This window comes from Equus asinus, chromosome 24 (assembly GCF_041296235.1).
Source record: "Equus asinus isolate D_3611 breed Donkey chromosome 24, EquAss-T2T_v2, whole genome shotgun sequence".
NCBI lineage: Eukaryota > Metazoa > Chordata > Mammalia > Perissodactyla > Equidae > Equus > Equus asinus.
Window position 1 is genome coordinate 67,966,189 of NC_091813.1, and position 23,664 is coordinate 67,989,852.

Consider the following 23,664-nt stretch of genomic DNA (forward strand, 5'->3'; position numbering starts at 1 on the left):
CCGGCCAATTTGCTTTCCAATTTCTCGGCTAGAAGCCAAGTGTGTGGGCAAGTGCAAATTCACTCAATTATTCCATTCCATTCCATTTGCAGATGGTAGGGTCCGCCTCGTTGCAGGGTAAACGTGCCTTTGGCACTGAATATTAGTGATGGGTTTGCCAGCAGCTTTCATTTCCCATGACTTCAATCAAGTCAGGAGCCCTGTTCCTACCCACAATGCAGCACAAAGACCACGTGGCTTATACAGACTTGGAGAACATCAGAGGTAGACCACGTGGCTTACACAGACTCAGAGAACATCAGTGATACACCACATGGCTTACACAGACTCACAGAACATCAGTGGCAGACCATGTGGCTTACACAGACTCACAGAACATCAGTGGCAGACCACGTGGCTTACACAGACTCAGAACATCAGTGGCAGACCACGTGGCTCACACAGACTCACAGAACATCAGAGGCAGACCACGTGGCTCACACAGACTCAGAGAACATCAGAGGTAGACCACGTGGCTTACACAGACTCAGAGAACATCAGTGGCAGACCACGTGGCTCACACAGACTCAGAGAACATCAGTGGCAGACCACGTGGCTCACACAGACTCAGAGAACATCAGTGGCAGACCACGTGGCTTACACAGACTCAGAGAACATCAGTGGCAGACCACGTGGCTTACACAGACTCAGAGAACATCAGTGATACACCATGTGGCTTACACAGAGACTCAGAGAACATCAGTGATACACCATGTGGCTTACACAGAGACTCAGAGAACATCAGTGATACACCATGTGGCTTACGCAGACTCAGAGAACATCAGTGATACACCATGTGGCTTACACAGACTCAGAGAACATCAGCGATACACCATGTGGCTTACACAGAGACTCAGAGAACATCAGCAGCCACTGAAAGATTATAATTTGGCTTTAAATCAAGGATCATTTGATGCATCAGGTACCACTGTCACAACATCTCCTCTGTAGGAGCAATAGACACATTAGGAGTGGGTGAATTTGGGGGATTTAAGTCAAATTATGCAAAGTGTTTCCATATTCACACCACAAGACTGTGAAGAAGTCTTGTTTCCATCTCCTACACTTGGTAACGCCTCCTGGGAGTGGGTTCAGGCTTTTTTGGTACAAAGTTCCACAGATAAGTCTCATTCAAGAACAACAGATGGTTCTGATCAGGCTTTTGGAAGATGGGCTTCCAGTCTGCGTTGCACGGCAACTCCCCTGAGAGAGCAGAGTCGTCAGCACCTCTCATTAGATCCCGTGGACTAATTTCATTCAGTGACGCCCTGGACTCTGAAGAATATTGCTGGCTAGGAAATAGTGACTATTTATTAAACAAACGTGTTTTTTTTTTAAAGATCAGCATGTGAGCTAACAACTGTTGCCAATCTCCTTTTTGTTTTTTTTTTCTCCCCAAAGCCCCCCAGTACATAGCTGTATATTCTAATTGTGAGTGCCTCTGGTTGTGCTATGTGGAACGCCTCCTCAGCATGGCCTGATGAGTGGTACCACGTCCATACCCAGGATCCGAACTGGTGAAACCCTGGGCCACTGAAGCTGAGCACCTGAATTTAACCACTCAGCGCCGGGGCTGGCCCCACAAACATGCTTAAAATATTCTGTAAGGAAACCAGAGAAAAACTGAAAAAATTTTTTTGGTTTTATTCCACAGCGACCATTCCAGTCTTCAGGGCCCCATTTCCCTCCACAGCCAGTAGATGGCATCTCTCAACAGAATTAGAAAGCGCTGGACCAAAGGGTGTTTGTTCTGTTGCTAAAGTTGTCAAAACCAAGAGAGACCCACTCCACGACTTCCTCAGAACGGAGTCCAGCCACGAGGGGTGTCTGGGAGCTCTGCTATTCTCCACGGTGCCCAGCTCTGCGTGCATCTAACTGGGAGGGTGCGTACCCACCAAACAACAGATGCGACACTTAGAAGCCCACAGAGAGGCCAGCGCCTCACACTTGTTTGTCACCCAAGGAGAAGAGAGTTCATCGAAATCATCAAACAAAGAAAAGATAACAGCACTTAGTTTCACCATATTTTTCTGAATAGTTTTAGCTAGAGTTTGTGGGAAAACAACAGCTAAATATTATACTTACAGCGTCTTGGAAACCAAAGAGGACCACCTGGACCTGGCTGATGCCGTGGCTGTCGAAGTCCAGCTCCAGCTTCAGCTTTGACAGCGTGGTGGCGATGATTTTTCGGTCGGTGGATCTCACAAATTCTCTGAGGCTTGCGATGAGGGTTGTGATGTGCTCCCACTTTAGCTTTGGTTCCTCGGCCCCCTGTGAACAAAACCCAACAAGCCGTAAGCTGATCCGTGCTGGACACACCGGCCGTGGGCCCCTGCTGGGAAGAGCCGGGCTTCAGAACGCCCCTGCTAAGGGAGAGGACTGCATCTGAACCACACTGCTTCTCCCCCAGCAAGAAATCATCAGACTTCGGGAGGAAGGGCGCCTGCCCCCTACGCTGGCCAAGAGCCATGATACAGTTAGATGCGCAAAACTGCCAAAACGGGGACAGGCTGAGGCGACAAGATTCTTGCTGTCAGAAATTTCAATCAGGAGCTAAAGAGAGATTCCGGCAGCAAACCCCGGGATCTCAGGCTCAAAGTCTGCCCAGAGAGAGGGGTCATAAAATAGGGGCAAGGGTACATCCAGTGATCATTTAGGAATCAGAAGCAATGGAGTTGAGAATGACAGCCAGGAGGAGGAGGAGAAGTGGACACAAACAGAGCTGGCAGGCCAAGAGGGCCAACGGCCACCGAGCCAGAGAAGAGACCTGCCAACTCCTGGAAGCTGACGTCCCTTGGAATCGCACTCCGTTTTCCATCTCTGGGAGGCTTGGCCCAGCACTGTGGTTGGAATTCCTTGAATCTACCTCCCTCGCGGCTGTGTGTGTCCACCTACGACATGTCCCGAGGACTTCGACCACACTTAAAGTGGGTCAATTCCTTGCAACCAAAAGGGGCTTGCTTCACACTCCACCCTTGAAACCTTTCCTTACCCACCAAGGAGGCAATTAGGCCTAAGAATGGACCAATGGACTATTTTACGTATTAAAAATATAATACAATATTTAAATAAGTTCCCTCTCTCAAGTTGAATTTTTTTTACTTTGTGCAAGGAACATTCTTTCCTTAAAGGAAACATAGCAGGATGTTATTTATCCTCATTTAAGTTTAAGAAACAACGAGATTTTTGTTATGCTCATTCTGTCTTATCTTGCCCATTCGGTTACTGCAGCATTAAAATTAAATTCCTCAACTGGGCTGTGAAAATGACAATTTCTAGGATTCTATTAAAATGAAAGAGAAACGCACCATCAAGTTCTTCCTCTCAATATATTTCCTGTGGGGGCTCCCTCTCATGTTTCCGTTTTCATGAGAAAAGATTACATTGAAAAGCTTGAAAGCTGTCATTACGGGAATATTTTAAAATCAGACGGGGAGCAATTATAAACTTTGTTTTTCTTACCATGAACTAAATTACACCCAAAGTAAAGATTCACAGGCAATATCCTAACAACGTGAACATATGTTCAAGAAGAAAAATGTGAGTTATTCAGAAACTGGAAGCTTGTCTTAGTGAAAAATCAGTTATGCGTTTGCCAGCAGTTTAAACAGCAAACATTTTTTTGACATTAGCTCTGTTTTCACAACAGAAAAACATGTTGCTTCTGGTTTTGATGTGTGTGCCCCGTCCTACAAAGGAAGGCTGTCTGCTCTGGGAAATGCTTTCTGTCTGGGCTACTTCACCCACTGACACGATCACTATTTCTGCTCCAACTCCCGTCTCTGCCTGCGGATCGACAATGTGCCTTCACAGACGAGCTTCCACGGGGTCAGGGAGCCTGACTCAGTGCCAGGAGGCAGCATTTGACGGACAGCCCTTCCTGGGCACTCGTGGTACCACCTCGGATCCTCCTGCAAAGGCGTTCTCTATTCTTCACCCTTTAAACCTCTTTCAAAGCGAGGAGTGGATTCCAGAAGGAAGTTAAAGACTGAAAGGGCTTTCGGGCACTGGTTGCAGGATCTGACCAACGTCTACATTTTGGTCTTGTTATAAAGGGTAGGCTTAAACATAAAGATGTAGCTAGAAATATTTAATACAATGAAAAGAATTACTTTGACCTGGTTGCAGAAAACAATTAAAGATATCAGATAACTGTTATTAGCCTCCTTGATAGCGACAACAACAACAGTTAACAATCGTGGAAACACTTGCTGTCATTATTTCAATTGCCCATGATCTTGGCTACTGTCAGTTCCTCCACTTTACAGATGAAGGAATTCAGCCTCAGAGGAGTTAAGTCACTCTTCCACGTCGCAGAGCCTTAAGTGGTGGGACCCGGCTCCTGCTCACTGCACTCTCCGGCCCCACTCAGCCAGAAGAGCTGCTTTGACCTGGCGGGGACCTGCTCTCCTGCTAGGTCAGCGAGTGATGTCCCAGGAGGGGCTCACTGCCACCCAGCGGCGCCATCAGAGGCCCCTCCCTCGCTCGACGATTCTGGACTTAGCAGGTGCTTCTGACCAGCATCTCTGGTCCTCACTGGTCACTCAGGCAGGTGCCCGAGGCATGGCCTCCGAGGGCTGCTTTTACGGTTTTCCTTCCTCTCTCCTTTTACAGAGAACATTCAGGTGTGCTTAAGAAACCAGTGAGACACAAACAATCGACTAGCATTAGCCAACTCCAAAGCTGAGGAGTTTCAGCGTGGTCGCGGAAGTGCGTTCTCCCGCCAGGCTCTGCTGAGAGCGGGGACAACAAGGACGGCAGCAGTCCTACCCCGAGGGACTACAGCCCGGCAGGGAGACAAAGAGAACCCCAAGTGGGCAGATGTTTTCTGTACTGGACAAGCACACCCTTTGGGGATAATGATGAGACTGAGGCCATTGCTGTGTCCTGTGTGTTTCTGACCCAAACAGGCCTCTCACACTAGTGCCCACAGGAGACGCCTTTCTCCCACATTGGCTAGCGGCGACCTCCTCCTTCGACCCCTGCCACGCCCCACCCCCAGCCCAGACTTGTCACCATCAGGCAGACCAGGGAGGGGAGTGTGTGGTGGTGAAGAACACAGACCCTGGAGGCAGATGGCCGGGTCCAAATCCCAACTCCATCAGCGAGGGCTCCACGGCCTTTGCAAGTTCCTTCTTCTGTGCCATGGTTTCCTCATCTGCTAAATGAGGATACGACTACAACGACTCCCAGAGTCCTATGTCATGAGGACTATGTGAGCCAATACACACGAATAGTCAGAATGCCTGGCCCACGGGAAGTGCCTGCTATTATCACTATATATTTCATAGACACTATGACTCTCCTGTATAGCTATACATTTAACCATGCATGCTACTATATATTCAACTACATTTGCTCATTTTTAAGGCTGACATCTTGCTCTTAGACTCCAGCTTCCAGAACTCTGAGAGTGATGTTCTGTTGTGTAAGCCACTGAGTCTGGTATTTTGTCCTGGCAGCTGAGCAAACGAACACACCCGGGAACAAGCGCGTGACTGACCAGCGTTGTTTCCTCCAGCTCACTATCTAAGGCACCGCATTGCCCAGCACCTTGCATCCGAACGCAGCCCCGCAAGCGTAGGAGTCTTGGTCGTAACTGCGACGTTTCCCAGATGCTCAGAGGAGCCCACGGCAGGCAGCCTGATGTTAAGGTCAGAATTAGCTGTTCCGTGGCTCCATGTGTGTTTACCAACTGAACGAAGGAGGAAAAGGCTTGTAGGGACCAACTGGAACCTCACCAATGTGAAAATTTTGCTTTTGACTTAAAACAGCTTATGTTCAAACATGCGGTTCTGTGTTGGGGGGTCTGCCTCCCCCAGCCCACCCTGGGACAGGCCACCATCTCGAGCTCTAATCAGAGCTTCCTCAGGCCCCTGCACCTGCGGCAGTTCCAGGGGGCCAGGACACAGTCCAAATACGTTTACTTGGGGAAACGAAGCGTCCAGGAGCGGTTTACCTGAGCCAAAGCCTCCATCAGGTTCCTCACGACCTTGTCCTGGTCTTCTGTCAGGATCCTGTGCAGCGTGGCCCGCCGTTCGCTGTCCTTCCTCAGCATGAAGAACCCGGAGTCCTTCTCCTCAGGGGACGGGGGCGCGCTGTGGTCTTCGAAGTTTTCATCCGGGATGCTGCGATAATTTACACAGCACAGATCACTTCCTTCACACAGCAACACACCACAGACTCCTTTCACCCCAAATAAGCCAGGCCTTTACCCCAAAAAGAGAGTCCGTATTCCTTTTCCGTCTTTCTCCCCGCAGGACTTGGCTCTCGTCTTGAAAGAGAAGGGGTCCACCTTGAGCTCCGTGTCAGGAGAGACGGAGCCGTACTCGCTGCTGCTGCTTGTGTCCTCCACCAGCACGGGCACCGGCAGGGAAATGCTCCTGAGGTACTCTGCTTGTGGGGGTGGGGGGGGGTGGGAGAAGATAAGTAAGGCTTTTAAAAACCTACACATACTCAAACGCCTATTCAAAGAGAGCAGTGTTAGTTGTCAGGTGTCTAGTCCCAGGGAGCAGCAAAATCACGTCCCATAAGGGCTGGTCACAGGATCGCGACTGCCCCGCGCTCAGGACAAGCCATGCAGGAGTTGGCAAGGAACATCGCGGGGGCAGGAAATAGCGGGGCACCCTGAGTTCTGATCCCGTCATTGTCACTGTCCACCTGCAGACTTTAGGAAGGTCATATATAGGTCTCAGCTGTCACATCTCTGAAATAAAGGACCTGACTCATAATTTTTAAACCATTTTCTTCAGAGGCTTAAGGGTCCATGTTGGCATCTTGGGGCTGCCTCGGATGGGTGAGTACAGAGTCTGTGATTTGAGGACACAGGTTCCAACCCTGTTTCACCTGAAACAAATACGTTCCTTCGGTCATATACCAGGGCCCTGCCTAGAGATTCACATAAAAAAGGGTTCTTTGCTAAAGACAGATTTTGGAAACTAATGGATCAGCTGATCTCTCAGGTCTTCCCCAGTCCTCAGATACCATGACTCTACAGCAAACACACGCTTTTATTTTATTTTGATGAAGACTGAGTTGGCACAATAGAACCTGCCTTCCTTTCATCAAACACTGGTTTTAAAGAAAGTCATCTTTGCCAGAAACATCTTTACCAAACAAATCAATGTCTCAGGCCAGGGGGGCAGAGCAGAGAGGATGAATCACGGGATGTAAAAATTCCAGAGAATTTGGGAGGCCTGGGGGAAGTTCTGGGTGAGGACAGGAGGGTCTTCAGGGAGAGGAGACAGACCCTTTGGCTGTGATCATGATTCTAAACATGCCACGGGGCATGGGCAGGCCAGAGTAAGAGGAGACCAGCAGGAGTACTCATAAGAACTGCCTGGTCAAGTGCCTGCTGCGCTCAGCATCCCACATACATGACCATATTTAACCCTCACAAGACCCCAGGAGCTGGCAGGCTTCGTGAACCCTCTGCACAGGTGAGCTGACTGAGGGGAGGTCATTTTCAAGGCCACTCGGCCAACAAGTGAACCCAGCTCTGACCCCAACACCCAGCCTCTTAATACTGACCCTATGAAACCTTAAGTTGCTATAATGTCTTAAGTGAAGTTGGACTCTAAAGCCAGAGCAGAGTCCAAGATTCTCTTGAATTACCCTGACACAGAGCGTGAGGGCACGTGGGGAGGGGTCTGGCCCCAAGAATCCAGAGGGTCTGCACCCCATCTCACGCGCATTCTAGGGCACACGGTCACGGAGGAGACTGGGTGCGACTGTCGGCTTACACCCTCTCCTGCTCTCTCATGCCAAGTGTGTACACTTGAGCTCACATAATTCAAACGTGTGTGTGACGGGATCTGTTTCCTGCAACAGAAACCTACCCACGTGGAAGGGATAAAACCACCACAGACAAGCTTCTGGGCCCGGCTCCAGCCTCTTCTAGCCTATTCTCTGCTTTATCCTCAGAACCAAATCTGTCAAGGAGGTATGTTACCAACACAGAATGCGTGACGAAACAAGGGAACTGTGACGAGTCACACCTTTAGAAAGTGGCTCAGCTGGGATCAGAAGGGACTTGTGCATAACTCCAAAGTCAGTGCTCATTTCGTGACACCAGAGACAGGCTGGGTGGCAGGCTGTGGGGCAGCCAGCATTCACCCTGTGAAAACGCAGACGGCCCTCTGGAGTCCAGGCTGCCCAGAGGAAGGAGGAAAGGGAGGCGTGCCCCTCTCCTTGGATCGTCCCAACTCTCAGAACCACAGGAGAACTGGGGAGGCTGTGGCCCGGAGACTCCAGTCACTGGCCTCTCCTCTGGACTGACCGGCTTTGAGGCGCCTGGGGAACCTGCAAAACCTGCTGTGCCTCACCCGATGTGGGAACCCTCCAAACTACGGTCACTTCTTCATTCTTCCCTGAGATGCCTCAGTCGACCTTCCTGGAGCAAATTCGCCTTCTTACTTACAATCTGAAAAGGCCGATATTAGGAAGCGGAAACACAGCTACTCCTGACAACTGAAACCAGTTAACATGCGACCCCAAAGAGGACAGAGGAAGGGGTCTGGCACTGGCAGTTTCCACAAGAAATCCCACTGGCTCTTAGATAAGAAAGAATGAACTTCACCCAAATTGAAGATTGAGAAAATGAAGTCCCCATCTGGCATTTAGGGAGGAATAACTCAAGCCCCTCTCGTGACAGAGGGATGTGTGGGGTTTCTGAAGGAAGGAGCCCAGCCAGGCGCACAGTGGCACACCCATCCTTGGTACCCAGAGCCCGGTGCAAGCAAGGAGCAGAAGATGGGCTGTCTGCTGGGAAATCTAGAGCTTATCACACGATGCGCCACACGGCAGCTCAGGGAGCAAACAGAAAAGGGACTCACCATTCGATCCGGCGGCCAGAGCTGTGGGAAGAGAGCGACAGCAACGTAAGCTGGGTTTGTCGTGAAACTGAGCAATCAACAAACGGGGGATGCTTGAAAAGAAATCAACGTCCTTTCCAAACATTCAATCTGCCCATCCTCGTCCCATATAGACCCCAAACATGCCAACAACAAACGGATCATACTTGGTTTTTCCTTCTTAAAGGAGTTATGGAAATTACTGTAAAAAGACCATTTATATTTGTATACTGCTGTTTTATTTATAACTAGCAATTTTCTCTTTTTTTGGGAGGAGGCGGTTAATTATTCAGAAAGATATTCTCTAAGCGGCAATAAGTATTTCCTACTGCCTAAAATTAAAAGAACAAATTATCTAGACAGCTCGGAAGCATAAGGACTCTCTAACAGCCCTGTAGCCCTTTAGTGGTAATTTGGCGTTTCTGCTGGAAACGGCTACAGTTCACCCCCTTTGCACTTGACCCCTGGTATCAGCAATGCCAGAACGCCATCGAGGCTGCCTGACTACCCACATGACGGAAGACCACTATGTATGGGGTCATAGCATTTGTGAAATTGATGGTAACGCAGCTGCCTGGTCCAGAAATCAAATGCCTGAGAACACTGTGCTAACGTTTACGCCACTTTCCAGTGATATCTGTCAACAGATTAGCTCACTTCTGGAAAAATCTTTCACCTTCAGAGCTCACGATTTAGTGACTGACCCATTTCCTCTTCAAGGCCACCACGTACCCGAAAGCTTCGGCTGTGTCTTCTTCTTCTTGCCCGAAACTTTTAAGAACTCATCCAGAAGCAGGTCGTTCGCGTCGTCTCTCTTGTCAGGGTCAGGTTCAAAACACTTCAGGATGAACGCCTTGGCCTCTGCCGACATGGACTCCGGGACCTCCGGGTGGACTTTGAACATCCCCACCTAAGACACAGCACAACGAACGCGGCTCCTGAGCGGCCCTGTCATCGCGTGGGCCCCACGCCCCAGCCTGGCTGCCCACCGCAGCGGGACCTGTAGCATCCACCACGCGCCCAGGCCTTTCTCAGAGGGACACAGGACTCGTTCCTCCAGGTCATGGAAGGTTCCACTGATGAGTGCTGCTGTAACCCCACCGACCACACGGGCAGAGGGACTGGCTTAAGACAGCAGACAGCACCTCGAGGTACGAATTTGGTCCTCAAAGCTCTAGAACAACGAGCACGCGGGCTCTCCGCAAAGGCATTTTTCACGGAGACCACTGGGTTACTCACGGCAGCTATGTGCCAGGAATTGTGCTGCCTTTTTCCTCTGTGAATCTCATCAAGTCCTCCCTACAACCTAGTGGGTTAAATTATCCTTGTTACAGCGATGGGGGGAAATGTTAGGAAAAGGTGGATCCGGGATCTGAACCTTCACTTGTCTGGCTTAAAGCTTGTGTTGTTTGCCTAGACCACGCTGTGCGAATGTCTCCCCGTCTCAAACTGCCTACGTTGAAAGGGATACTTAAAAATACTTAAAAATTAAACAACAGTATTTTTATAACAATCAGAATTTTCTTCTCATTGCTGCCATTCTACATTTTCTTCAATAACATTTTCATTTGTTTAGTACAGAGAAAATTTTCTAGGGAAATCTTTTTTTGGTCATTTTATAGCTTATATAAAGTTATTCTTCTGCGGATAATAAGATCCACTTATTTGTAATAATTAAATAGCCTTTACTGTGTGTCAGACACTGTTGTAGGTGCTGTGTGCAAACCACCTCACACACACCTCTGAAAGCCTTTATCAGACAGGTACTATTCTTATACCCATTTTACGGATGAGGAAACTGAGGGATAAGGAGGTTAACTAATTTGCCCCAAGTCATCCAAGTCCTTGACGGTGTGGAGCCTGGACTGGCGCTGTAAATCAGGGCCAGGGTCTACGCTCGGCCCTCTAACGCATGTTGTATGTAACAGGGCAGCACCCCACAGTGACGTCCTACAGACTGCTGGAAACTTGAACGACCGGCCAAGATGAGAAAGACCTGCATTCCTGGCAGGAGAGGCGGCTCCCTCGGCCGCTCTTGATGGGTCACATGGCCCATTTCTGTATCCACAGCCTCCCATCAGATCGTCTTCAAGCTTAAAGTAAACCAAGCTTTGTGCAAAAGTAGAGGGTATGTAACCCGCAGCCCTCACGAGATGCCATTCACTAACGGAGTAAGTGCTAGAAACACAGTCAGCGGCCGGGAAAGGAGGAACAAGTTATCATCACAAGTCCTCCGCTTCAGAGAACAGCAGACACGCGAGCTTTACTTCTTGGAAACAGGGTCTCCGTGTGAACCCTCCCCTGGCTGAGCGCAGCCGCAGGGGATGCCTCTGGGACTCGGGGGCAGGTCGCTGTGTCGCTCGGCCCCGGATTCCGCAGCTGCGGCCCCTGGGCTCTCTCAGGCCTACTTCCACCTCACGCGTTCCCTGTTTTGGGAGGTGGGGCTGCTTCCCACTCCCCAAAGAGCTACTAACGGGCAAACTAACAGGCGAGAAGAGCGGACACAGGAGAATAAGACTGCTGTACTTATAATAGTAATTATGTCCTTTGTGCATGGAGCCTGAATCATGATAGAGAAGGAAAGGAAAACATTTCTTTAATACCTAAATGGATTAAAAATGTTCTTATATCTCCCTCCGTGGAAGATTTTTAGACTGTGTTTCCCAAAGAGCTAAATCATCTTCCACGGAGTGTGTGCTCTTTACGCCGCGCTGCAACAAGGCGGTCACGGGGGTTTCGCTGACCCTCCCTTCGTGGCTGAGAACACTCGAGTGAGAGAGATGGACGCTGGCTCGGGGGCGGGAACCTCCTTAGGCTTAATGTTCTCTCAGAGCATGCTCACTGGGGCTCCCCTCCTGTTGCCTAAACAGATATGACGCACGCACACACGGAACATCCAGTAGCCACGAAAAGCCTTATGCATTGGTTTTTCAGACTTTTAAGACACAGGAAATGCGACCTTGAACATAGCAGCTTGTGGCTCTCCCAGCTCGTGGAAGGGTGGTTTTCCCGTGGCCATTTCGATGATGGTGCAGCCCAGAGACCAAATGTCTGCAGCCTTCCCGTAACCCCTGGGTCCTTTGTCTATGATCTCTGGCGCCATGTACTGAAGGGTACCTGGAAATACGCAAACACAGCTCCACTTGAAAACAGACAACAGATGGATATTGAACGACAGTTTCAATTTCCCCACACAAATAAGACAACTTTAAAAGCATGATTCAGGTCTTCACAGCTCATCTTTCTTGAGTTCCAGTTTTCTCTGCTGTTAATAAAAGAGGAAACAGCAGTTTTTGTAATGGGTTTTATTAGGGACATAAAAATAGTTTACCAATATTATCTGGTTATGAACAGATACTTTCTCACTTCCTAGATGGCACAATATGACGGAGGCCTCATTTCACTGGGGCCGCTTAGAAACCTCGAACAGTTAGCCACTTGAGAACAAGAGAGAACACAGCAACACACATTTTCTGCAATCAGATTTTCAAACATATGAAAACTCCTATTTTGTATACTTCCAACCGTGTCCAGGAAAAACCCAGGTCACTCATCCACTTCCTTAGACTATTATTTTCAATTCCTGAACTGAATGCTTACTACTTCTGTTTCCATTCTTATTTCTTATTCATCAAAGCATGGAGATTCTGAAAGCCAGTGTTAAAAATAATGTAAATAATTTCTGGTGTACTTTATTGCATAAATCAAATAAACAAGGCTTCTGCTGTGTGCCTGTGGCCCACGGAAAAACAGTTTTAACAGGGCAAAGACAGGACACGAGCCATCAGTACAGACAAATCACCAGACAGAGTGAAGAAGAATGAAATGAACCAGCGAGGAGGTGTGAAGGCTGCATGACAGAGAGCTGAAGGGCGTGTGTGATGGAAGGAGCATTCACCCGTCGGTCCTTGCTCTGACCTGGGAGATCCTAGAAACACTCCACTGCAGTTGCCTCCTTGGCCCAAGGAGAGGCCGGATTTGCACTTCTAAAAACCCCAGGAGTGACTTCTCAAAGCCCAGCCACGAGTCAGGAGAGCCACAGGAAGAGGTTATCATCATATCTGTCCCCTGCTTCTGATATACAAGCGACAGAATCAGCAGACAGGGACCCATACGAGGCACCATGTGGCACGAGTTCAAATCCCAAGACACTTGCCACAAGAGCTGCTCAGTATTTTCTGATTCATAACCAAAGTGACAGACATTTTGATAACTATGGGCAACTCCTTTTATGAACGCTCCACGCATGATTTATAGGTAAATTCCTCTAAACTGGGCCTATGAAACCCACTATCCTAGGCTGGAAACTAGCTGTTGTTCATAAAAATAGATGAAAACACGTTGTGTTTGTCAAGGATTGCCATCTTGCTGGGTTTACCCACCAGACCTCACGTCATACGGCAGCGGCCGTGTTCATGCTCACGTACAACAACACGTCTGCTCTTGGTTTCAGTCAGCGACATCCCTGGAGGGAAGCACATCAGCCGGTAATGGACAATGTGACCACGCTCCTCAACCCACCCCCCCTCAGTACAAAACTGTGGGGATTTCTCTTCACTTACAGCTTCCCCCAAAGTGGGCATTTCTATGATGGAAAGGGGATCGAGCGGTCTTTTAGAAAACAGGTGTTGAAGCCTACCACTCCTTTTTGTTATCTCTGGGTCTAAAATAGAATTGACGGGAAAATTTAAATTGTGTTAATATCTGAGTAGGAATTACAACTGATCAAAAATATAGTGAATTTAAAAAATTGGACAATTCAAGTAGTATCTTAACAATAAATTACGCAATGTTTTTATCCATCAGATACTATTTCAAAGAGCACTATGTGCCAGCTGTGTTTAATTATCCCCCATGGGGCAAGTGCCAAAAACACGAGGTTTAGCCATGTGTTCACATCTGCCTCTTCACTCCATGAACACACAACACACAGGATTCCACATAAAGAGTTTTCCAGAGCTGGACAGTGAAGCTGCCAGCCAATCTGAACATCAGCCCAGGGAAAACAAGCAAGAGTGTTACCTCTAAAACCTACACCTCCAGCGTCTTCACTCCAAAGTTAAAAAAAATTATCCTAAAATAATCTTTTAGAATTTCTTTGCCACTGAAACCCCCCAGGGAGGTGGCACAGCTTCGTGGGTAAAAGCTGAACCTCTGACATCACACTTCGTCCACTTGTTCAATCAGCAGATCTAGACTGAGCCTAGTGTGGGCCGGGCACTGTTCCAGGCACTCGGAAAATAGCAGTGGAGTGAACAGACAGGAATCTCAGGGCCCACGGAGCTTGCATTTTTGCAGTGGGAGACAGACAATAAACTGTAGGCATAATAAATAAGTAAATCATATAGTACATTACAAAGTGACGTTGTGACAAAAAAGAGACAAGAACAGGGAAGGGGGCTCCGCGGTGCCCAGGGGCAGCTGCCATGTAAACAGGGCTTCCCGGGCCTCGCTGAGATGACACTGAGTTAGACCTGCAGGAGCAGAGGGACTCTGCCATGCAGGTAGCTGGGAGAACAGCATCACTAGCAGAAGAAAAGCATGTGCAAAGGCCCTGCGGCAGGACCCTGCCTGGTGTAATGAGGAAAGGCAGGGAGGCCTGTGCTTCTGGTACAGAGTGAGCAAGGGGGGACGGGTAGTAAATGAGGTCGAGAAGCTAACAGACTCCGAATCAGGTCGGCACCTTGTCTACTGTGGCGTTTGTTTAGTCTGGAAGAAAGCTAGACATCCCTGAGTGATAGGGCTTGATTTATGTTTTAAAAGGACCACTCCGCTGTGGTGACACGCGGAGAGGGAGGCTGGAGAACAGGCTATGGAGGTGAGGCAGGCGAGCGGAGGGCGCAGCAGTGGAGGCGGGGAGGGGCTTGTCCAGTTTCGGCCACGTTCTGAAGGCAGAGCCACAGTGTTCCCTGACGGATGGGGCTGGGGTGGGAGAAGAGGCGCCACGGACAACTGCGTTTGGAGCGGCCATCCACTGAGGCAGGAAGAGCGCGGGAGGAACAGGTTTCGGGGGAAGATAACTAATCCCACTGGGCGTGTTAAGTGTAGTCTGAATCGCAGCTCTATTATTTCCCAGCTTTGTGACCTTGGGCAAGTTATTTAACCTCTTTGAACCTTAATTTTCTCACCATAAACTGGGATAATGACACCTAAGGGTTAGGGTTGACGTACGAATTTCAACGAGATAATCTATGTAAAGTGCTGAGCACAGTCAGGTACACAGTAAGCACCCTGTAATGGTGGGTGCTGTCTTCCCTCTCCCGTCACCGAGCGGAGAGAAAGATCAGCGTCTCCGGATTCTGCTCACCGGAGGCTGGCCGGGCCCCGTGAGACGGCCAGCACCGAGCGAGCCCTTGAGGCTAGGTGGTGGGCGCACCAAGGCACGCACAGCCCAGGCCCTCAGGGTCCACGGGGACAGACCCAAGCACGTCAGCCACAGGTCCCTCCCACGAGAGTGCCGAGCAAGGGCTCTGGGAGGACGGCTTTACTGACTCCTTTGGGGATTAAAGAAAAAAATGTTTTGAGTATTAAGTTAACATTTTGCCCAAATAAAGTGTCTGAAAGTAGGGATTTTCCTCCCAGAAGTGACGGAGTCTTGGCAGCATCTAAAACGTCTCTTGCCAAACAGAACGAGCATAGGGAAAGAGACGCAAAGACATTTACAGTTCCTAACTGGCTGGAATTTATTTTGTTCAAAAATATGCTTTCTAAGTGTGATTAACTCCATGCCCTGAAATGCCCATGGCCGTGAGGGTGGGAGCAGGGTCAGGTGCTGCAGACTGACCCTTCTGAGGAGAAAACTTAGACCTCTGTCCCCGGTCCCCCTCCCAGGCTTCCAGAGCAGATGCTGAGCACAGTGGACCGAGCCAGGAGGTCAACAGAGAGCAAAGGGCAGAGGGACAGTTGGAGTCCCCTCGCTGACACCCCATCACGCCTTCACTGTGATGGCTCCTCTCTCCGTTTCCCCGTCTGCAAAGCTGGGGTACTAACGTCCACCCCACTGACCTCAGACCCGGGATGCCTGGCCGTTTGCTTTCTAGCAGGCCACAGACGATTCATGATCGTTTTGCTAAGTTTCTCCCTCTGGTTCTAAGAACAGGACCTTCGCCCCCCATGAGGATCCCAGGACGGAGGGCCGGAGCCCGGAGCGGGGGCAGGCTGGAGTCGCCAAGCCTCCCGAGCTGGGCGCTCAGTCACCTCTCTGGGCCTCGGCTTCCTCTTGGCAACTGCCACCTTTTCGGAAATCACCGTCTCCACTCCCAGAACTCCGCTGTCTAGGTGGCTGGCTGGCTGCATTGCCTAATTTCCCAGGAAAGCTCTCCCCGCCCCGTTCTGAGCCACTGACTCACTTCCTCCTTCTGAACTCAGATCCTACAGTCCCTTCTGCTGTGAGGAGGGGAGGAAACAGACTGGGAAAGGGGACTCGCAGTGCAGACGGGCAGGGAGGAAGGCGTGAGCAAGAACCACAGAGAGGCTGGGTAGAGAAATGTTAAAAAAAACAAAACATCTCGTCAGGGTTATAGTGGCCGTGGGCCAACCAGGAGAGAAGGAACAACATGAAAAGAAAAACAAATAACAAATTGAGAGTTTAAAGAAAACCTTCAGTAGCATCAGGCAGGAGACTGAGCAAGTCCCATAAACACAGGATGAGAAAAGGGCCACATCAGATTCTGCACCTCTTCAGCGAGCTTAAATGATACCAGCATCGATGTCGTGAGAACGCGGACCACACTGATCTCTCACGTTCAGCTCAAACGCAGCAATTATTTCTTTAATTACATAAGATCTCTATCATCATCGCAAAAACATACCAGTAAAGGTTTCAGTGCATGGGTTGATGCCAGCGAGCCTCTTTGATGTCCCGAAGTCGGAGATCTTGAGAACACCGCTGTACGTATTAATCAACACATTGTCACCCTAGAGAACAGAGGACTCTGGTCAAAAATGGCACCTCTCTTCCAATATTGTTGTGGCTGGCTCGAAAGTCCAAGAAGAAAAAGCCTCCTTAGGGTAGATGGGGACACTAATAATTCTGTACACATCATTAATAGTTAATTTCTGGACACCATTTTTGTTTCCATGTTATCAGCTCACAATCTGCTGCTCAGGTCACAGGTCAATCACGTTCCTGCTTAGAGGTCACAAGGAGCAGGGGCTTGCTGTGTGCAAACCATGTATGACACGCTCAACTCTGACCTTCGTAACTTCCCAGTCACTTTACTTTCTTTCCTAACTTGTTTTGTTTCTTTTCCTGGAACATTTAGGGACAGCACAAATACATGGGCATTTGGGTTGGTTTTAGGGTAGTAATATTAACTTACTTTCAATAGTCCAGACTTTGTCAAAAATCCATTCATTCTGAATTTTCTTTTTAAAAGAGAACTTAATAAATTATATAATTTTAGTTTAACCCATGAGTATACGATACTTGTGACCAGAGGGGTTTTTTTTTCCTTCTAACCATTCATCCATTGATCCAATACATATTGACTGAGTGGCTTCTATGGCAAGGACACCAAGATGAACCCTCCTGTCAGCTCTTCAGCAGGAGGGACATGCCCTGTCCCACTGCATTCTTTTGCGCCACCAGCCCCCAGAGCATGTAAAAAGGGCCAGGCACGGAGCGGAAGCCTAATTTTTGTTGGCTGAACATGATTAAGGAGTTTTTTCCTTGAGTAGAAGAGACAAAACATAAACATCAATAACTGATTCAAGGCAGAGTGATATCTTATATTTCTCCTATTTCTAAGATTGATTTATTCACCACTCTAAATTAATACCCATAACACAATAAGGCTTTTACAAATAGAACAATTACCCACCAAGGAACCTTCGAAAACGAATCCTAGTGCATCCTACCTTTATATCCCGGTGAACTATCTGATTGTCATGGAGGTATTTTAATCCTTCGAGTATTTGCTTTGTATAAAAGCCAATTGTTTGCTCATTGTCTTTCAATGGGCCCCACTTGGAACGAAGGAGAGCAGAAAGACTTCCTGTAAAGTTGAGAGAGGAAATGGATAAAATCTTATCCAAATGAGTTCTTTAGAGCACATTACGCAACATTAACTTAAGCTAACGTTGACTGGTTGTTCTCGTCGCCCAGGAACTGTACCAGACGCTTGGCTCAGATACGACCAGGACAGTGTCCCTGCTCTGAAGACGCTCCTCATCAAACAGCGGGGGTGAAAGCCCGCGCAGTCGCTAACCTTATCCCAAGTCACCAGGACTAACGGTAAAACGGTTCCAATGTTTATTTATCGTCTCCTAACAAACCCCAAGGTGAGGTCACATGTCTAGTTTCTCTTTTAACTTAGACAAATTAAAAGCTGTAAACTAGGAAATCCCGCTCAATTTTACTCCTCTTCAAGGCCCCAGTAACTTATGCTTTTTAAGGAAAGAAGAACATCTCTTACCTCCTGGGACCTGCTCCATGAAGATTTTAATGAAACCGTTCTCACTGAAAGAGCCCAGATACTGGACGATATTTTTGTGCTTCAGATGCTTATGCAACGCTATTTCTTCATGCAGGGGCTGGGAGTACCTGAAAGGCACACAGACGGCATGAGCTGATTACGCGGCCAGACGTCAGTGCAGAAATTTAGGCAACACAAATAGAAAACGGCAGTTAAAAATAGGTCCATAGATAAAATCACATATGACCTGTCTAAGACGTTTATTTCTCATAACATAAATTCCGTGAAGTTGGAGCCCTTGTGGGGCGTGAGGGGACATGTGTCAGGCACTGCTCTCAGCCTTTCGAATATATTAACTCAGTTCTCATAACCCCGTGAGCAGGTACGATTAAGATGCCCATTTTACAGATGAGGAAGTTGATTCCCAGAGAGGACGCCTAACCTGCCCAAGATCTCAAAGCTAGTAAGTGACAGAGCGAAGATCCGAGCCCAGGAAAACCAAAATCAGCCACCCAGCTCACTGTCCACATCAACAAGACTTCCTCTTCCATTGGCCTCATGATGTAACTTTACTATTCCAGGAGACTCTTGCCCAGGAAGATGAAAACTGTAAATAACTTTAATGTTCATTCCAGAACTTACTGAAAGGTCATTTCCATTGAAATCAGCTCTTCAATGGAAAACACAAACCATTTATATCTCAAGTCTCCTGGAGCCATTTGCCTCAAAATCCTCACCTTACGGTGTCCATGAATTCTCTTATATTTTTACCCATTCCTAACCAAGACTTCACACCGAGAGACCAGTTTTAAAACAGACTTCAAAATCACGTACTTGGTGTATGTTGCTTTATGAAATTATAAAATGAAAGTAATCTGCATTTCTGGAGAAGACAGAATGACACTTTTGATGATTATTTGAAGTACTATAAGGCTCATGGACTCTTAAAAATCCTGGATATCAATTTTAATATTAAATTATATATATCACTACATTTTCTATTAATATAATTGTTGTATAGCTAACTATGGTAGGGTGTCAGCAATGATAAACAGAGACTCAAAGCTATTCCCTAATTGTTTTTTCTGTTGTACACGAAGGCTGCAGGTGTGAAAGGCATGAGCTACTAAGACACAGTAAACGTAGAGCCCAACGTGCAGGAAATGCTTGGATCTTATTGTGGCAAATGCATATAAACAGAATGGATGCTTTTGAATGCCAATAACGAATACTAGAATTGGTTAGTATTGCATAATACTATTTTCATGAAGCTTTTCAGGATAAGCTATAAAACTAAAGCAATTAGCAGGTCACAAAACTCCACAAAAGTTTTAAATAAACTTTTATAATCTGTGAAATATTATTCAGAAAGCTGTCTCAGCTACTCAAAAAAAACTGACTCGTATTTTAGATCTTTTACTCATTTCCTTTTTCTTTAGAACTGTTCTAGGAACTATAAAGGCAGCTAAAAACCGAACTCCTTAACAGGACACCAGTTAGACACCACCACCATTTTGATAACTGCCTGAACAAAGTAACACGAGAAATACGAGCATATGGTGTTAGCAAAAAGATACCAGGTAACGACTCTCAACTATGAAGATATTTGCAAGTTACTTCTTCTATGGGATTTAAAACATTTCATTTAACACCAGTTAATAAGCTTGCTTTTGACACGCAGGAGATAAATTAGTGGCAAATATTGGGCTTATTCTAAAGATTCAGGAGATCAAGATGACTAAATAATCTGAAGCAAGCAGCTAACTCAGTTTATGATGAACCAAAGGGCTCCCACCCAACCCTCTATGGGAAATCAGTCGTGAATGTTTAAACGTAAGATCCTGGAGAAGCAAATAATACAGTTTCCCCAATCATATCACCAAAGGTCAACTCAAAAGTGACAGCAACAGTCAGAATCCATCCCGGGTATGAGTAAGACCTGTTCTCCAACACGGAAATGATTAGTAACACCCACCAATTCTCCCTAAGTGTAAGTCACAGCGTAAGCCCCAAGCACGGTATAAGCATGAAACTATAATTCGTTCAGGTCAATAAGCTATGTTCACTTATGGGAATTGCAAAAATATCTTATTTCTTCTCAATTAGCTGTGACAACGGAAAGAAGGAACGGCACAGATAATCAGAGACACTTGTGTATATTTAGCTTTGAAGAATTATTACTCCATATGCGTCCCCAGAGCGCCTGGGAGTCAAACTCCCATGACAACCACCTAAACCGGTGTCCCAACCCCGGCTGGACATCAAATAACCAACGCCCACGCCCACCCCAGAATTCTGAGGGTAGGGCTTGAGCATCAATATTGTTAACAGTTCCCCGCTACTCTAACATACAGCTGGGTGGAGAGTAATTGGTCTAAATAAATAGTTCAGGGTGGGTAGCGTGTTAGAGGAAGAAGTCAACCGAGATTAACCCCTCGGTGGGAGAGCTCATGAGAGTGCACTTGAAATCCGCCACCTCTCTCTCAAAACTACTCTGAGTCTCTAACAAGATGCTTTTAGAATGTGAAGGAAACACACAGGGAGCTGTTTCATTGCTAGGACCCTTCGTTACAGATGGAAGGCTTAGTGTATGTGCCTCATGCCTTATTCACACCCCATCCAACCTTAGCAATTACCCTTCCTAACCGCTTCCTTTTTAAGTGCAACGTCGAAACTTCTCTGGGGCACACAGGTGCACATGCCTTTGTGTGTTGTATCTTGCAATAACACAGTGGGCTTCACTGCACTCTTCCTGTACAGGCAACGAGAAGATGCCCTGCACCAGCTGTTAAAGAAAAGGGCTTGTCACACAACTGTTCTCAAGCTACCCACACCATGCCGACTGCCTCATCACAGAACTGCACCTCTGCTGGCCTCAGTGTGCTCTGTGTGTGCTCAAGGGCCGTCCAATAAACTTAGGCTACAAAGGTGATCTTAAAAGTGGCTTTCTTCCAAGTCCCTATTCAAATGCTTCTGGTGGGGGGGGGGGGAGGGGAGGGGAGGGTGCTAAAGACCAGGGAGTTTGCTGCGGCAATTCCATAGCGACAACCCCTTAAATTGACATTGTTTAAAATCCACTCTCTGACTTATTACTTAAGAACCCACAGGAACATTTAAAGAAAATGTTAGTATGATAAATTTATATATATATTACTCTAGGTATTTAAGGAATCATCTCTCTGTTTTGTAAGAATTCATAATCTGTCTCATGAAATAACCAAGAGGCAACTCTGCACCACCACCACGGAAGACCCAAATTGACGCCATGCACGTGGCACACAGCAACGCTGTTCACCTACCTCACATCTGTTCTTGCCTTTCTATGACTTTTTGGGAGAAACAGACAGCTGGCTAAAAAGCTACGGAGTGCCTAGGTTCCCCTCTGGCTGGGATGGACACTTTTGGCCAATGAAACAGGTGAAAGGATGCCGGACACTTCTGGGAAAGTCTGTTTCCCTTTTTCCTCCTCCTGCCTGGAGTGCAGATACGGAGGCTGGAGGCAGAGCGGCCACCTGTGAAAGGCTCACACGAAGGATGGAGAGGCAGGAGGAGAGCTGGGACCCGGGACACTGATTGCAGGGGAGGGGGTGTCCTTTCCTGGGGTGGTCACAGAAGGTTCTCCGAGGGCTTGAAATTTGAATTAAGAACTAAACGCTGAAAATGAGGCAATCCTGCTGGGTTCTGGGGAATGAGCCTCGGCGTGCCTGATGGGCAGAGAGAGGCCGGTGTGGCTGCCATGGAGGAGGTGAGGCCACAGAAGGAGGAGGATGTCTGTGGCCTGGTGGTCTGAGCTAAGGGTCCTGGGTTTTATGTTGGTTACAATAAGAATCCATTGAAGGATTTTAAGCTGCAGTGACATGATGTGATTTCAACTTCGGAAAGATCTCTGTGGCTTCTGTGAGGAAGGATGGAGTAGGGGTGGAGGAAACAGTGAAAGCAGGGACTACTCACAAGGTGGGTACAGCAAGGGGTCCGAGTGAGAGACCTGAAGGCTTAGGCCGGAGCTGGAGCTGTAGTGATGAGAAAGATTCAGAATATATGGCGGGGGCTGAGACAGCAGTATGACTTACTGATGGAGTAGATGTGGCGTGAGAGAGAGAGGGGAATCCAAATGGATCCTGGTTTTAGCCTGAACAGATGGATGGATGGATGGATGGATGGATGGATGGATGGATGGGGTCACCTTAACTGAGACAAGGAATACGTGAGGTGCGTATATTTGGCGGTAAAACTCCATGGTTCAGTTTTGGCCATGTTAACCTTGAGATGCCTTTTAGACTTACATTGGAGAGGGTGGGTAGACAGATGACCCTGGGAGCTCAGGGGAGTGTCCTTTCTGAAGAAAGCAGGTCATTGGCCCTACCACCATGGCCAAAGGAAGCAGACTTGAAGGCAGCCAAAATACGTCCATGATGTAGCCTGGCATTAAACTTTGGCCAAATAAGGACTATAGCAATGACGGACTCAGTCCAATTCCCTCCCTTTCAGAGTTTAAATACACGACATAGAAAATGTACACAGTTGACTGAAAGAGCACTATTTTACAGAGAGAAGGTGTAAGAGAAGCCGTGAGGCAGCAGGAATCACGAGACTGAAAGAAGAGAGAATTCCCAGTTAGAGGACAGAGCCCTAGAGCAGGGAGCAACAGACAATCCCGTTACCAGAGCTGTTCCACGCCCTGAATGATGTCCTTGTTCCTGATAACCCTGCCATTTTTCACAAAGCCCCACTTTGTGTGGTTCATACCATTTTTTCAAATATTTCTTCTGCTCTTTCCTCTTTCTTTTCCTTCTGGTTTTTCCACAGGTATGTTACACCTGTAGCTGTCCCACCATCCTTGGATATTCTGTTCTGTTTTCTTCTGTCTCTTTTTTTCTCCTTGCTTTCCAGTTTTGGAAGTTTCTACTGACATATCCTCAAGCTCAGAGGCTGAGCTGTGCCCAGCCCATCAAAGGTGTTCTTCATCTCTGTTACAGTGTTTTGATCTCTGGCATTCCCTTTCGGTTCTCTCTTAGGATCCCCGTCTCTCTGCTTACACTGCCATCTGTTCTTGCACACTGTCTGCTTTATCCATTAGGGCCCTTAGCATATCAATCACAGTTGTTTTAAATTCCTGGTCTCCTAATTCCAACATCCCTGCCATGTCTAAGTCTGATTCTGATGCTTGCTCTCTCTTCAAACTGTGTTTTTGCCTTTTAATATGCTTTTTAATTTTTGTTGAAAGCAGACATGATGTACCAGGTAAAAGGGACTCTGGGAGAGGACATACGCTATAGTCCTACAATGGTCAGTCTCTTGGTGAGCTGTCCCACGGGGCTGTGAGCTTCACAAATGTTGACAGTCCCTGCCGCCCCTTA

At 47.7% G+C, this 23,664-nt stretch overlaps 1 protein-coding gene across 3 annotated transcripts in view; it reads right to left on the reverse strand.

Moving 5' to 3' along the window:
* MAP3K5 (mitogen-activated protein kinase kinase kinase 5) overlaps window positions 1–23,664 on the reverse strand; it is a 179,574-nt gene that overhangs the window by 19,561 nt on the left and 136,349 nt on the right. For 2 of the 3 annotated variants that reach the window (XM_014850604.3, XM_070496532.1), the window contains 9 exons: window positions 18,308–18,435; window positions 17,751–17,887; window positions 16,703–16,808; window positions 11,851–12,008; window positions 9,624–9,801; window positions 8,874–8,894; window positions 6,255–6,432; window positions 5,999–6,167; window positions 2,125–2,310 (listed from right to left, as the gene is read on the reverse strand). In XM_014850604.3, the coding sequence (XP_014706090.3) occupies window positions 2,125–2,310; window positions 5,999–6,167; window positions 6,255–6,432; window positions 8,874–8,894; window positions 9,624–9,801; window positions 11,851–12,008; window positions 16,703–16,808; window positions 17,751–17,887; window positions 18,308–18,435 (1,261 nt within the window). Of the gene's footprint in view, window positions 1–2,124; window positions 2,311–5,998; window positions 6,168–6,254; window positions 6,436–8,873; window positions 8,895–9,623; window positions 9,802–11,850; window positions 12,009–16,702; window positions 16,809–17,750; window positions 17,888–18,307; window positions 18,436–23,664 lie in introns of all 3 variants that reach the window. The other variant, XM_070496531.1, reaches the window with a different exon arrangement.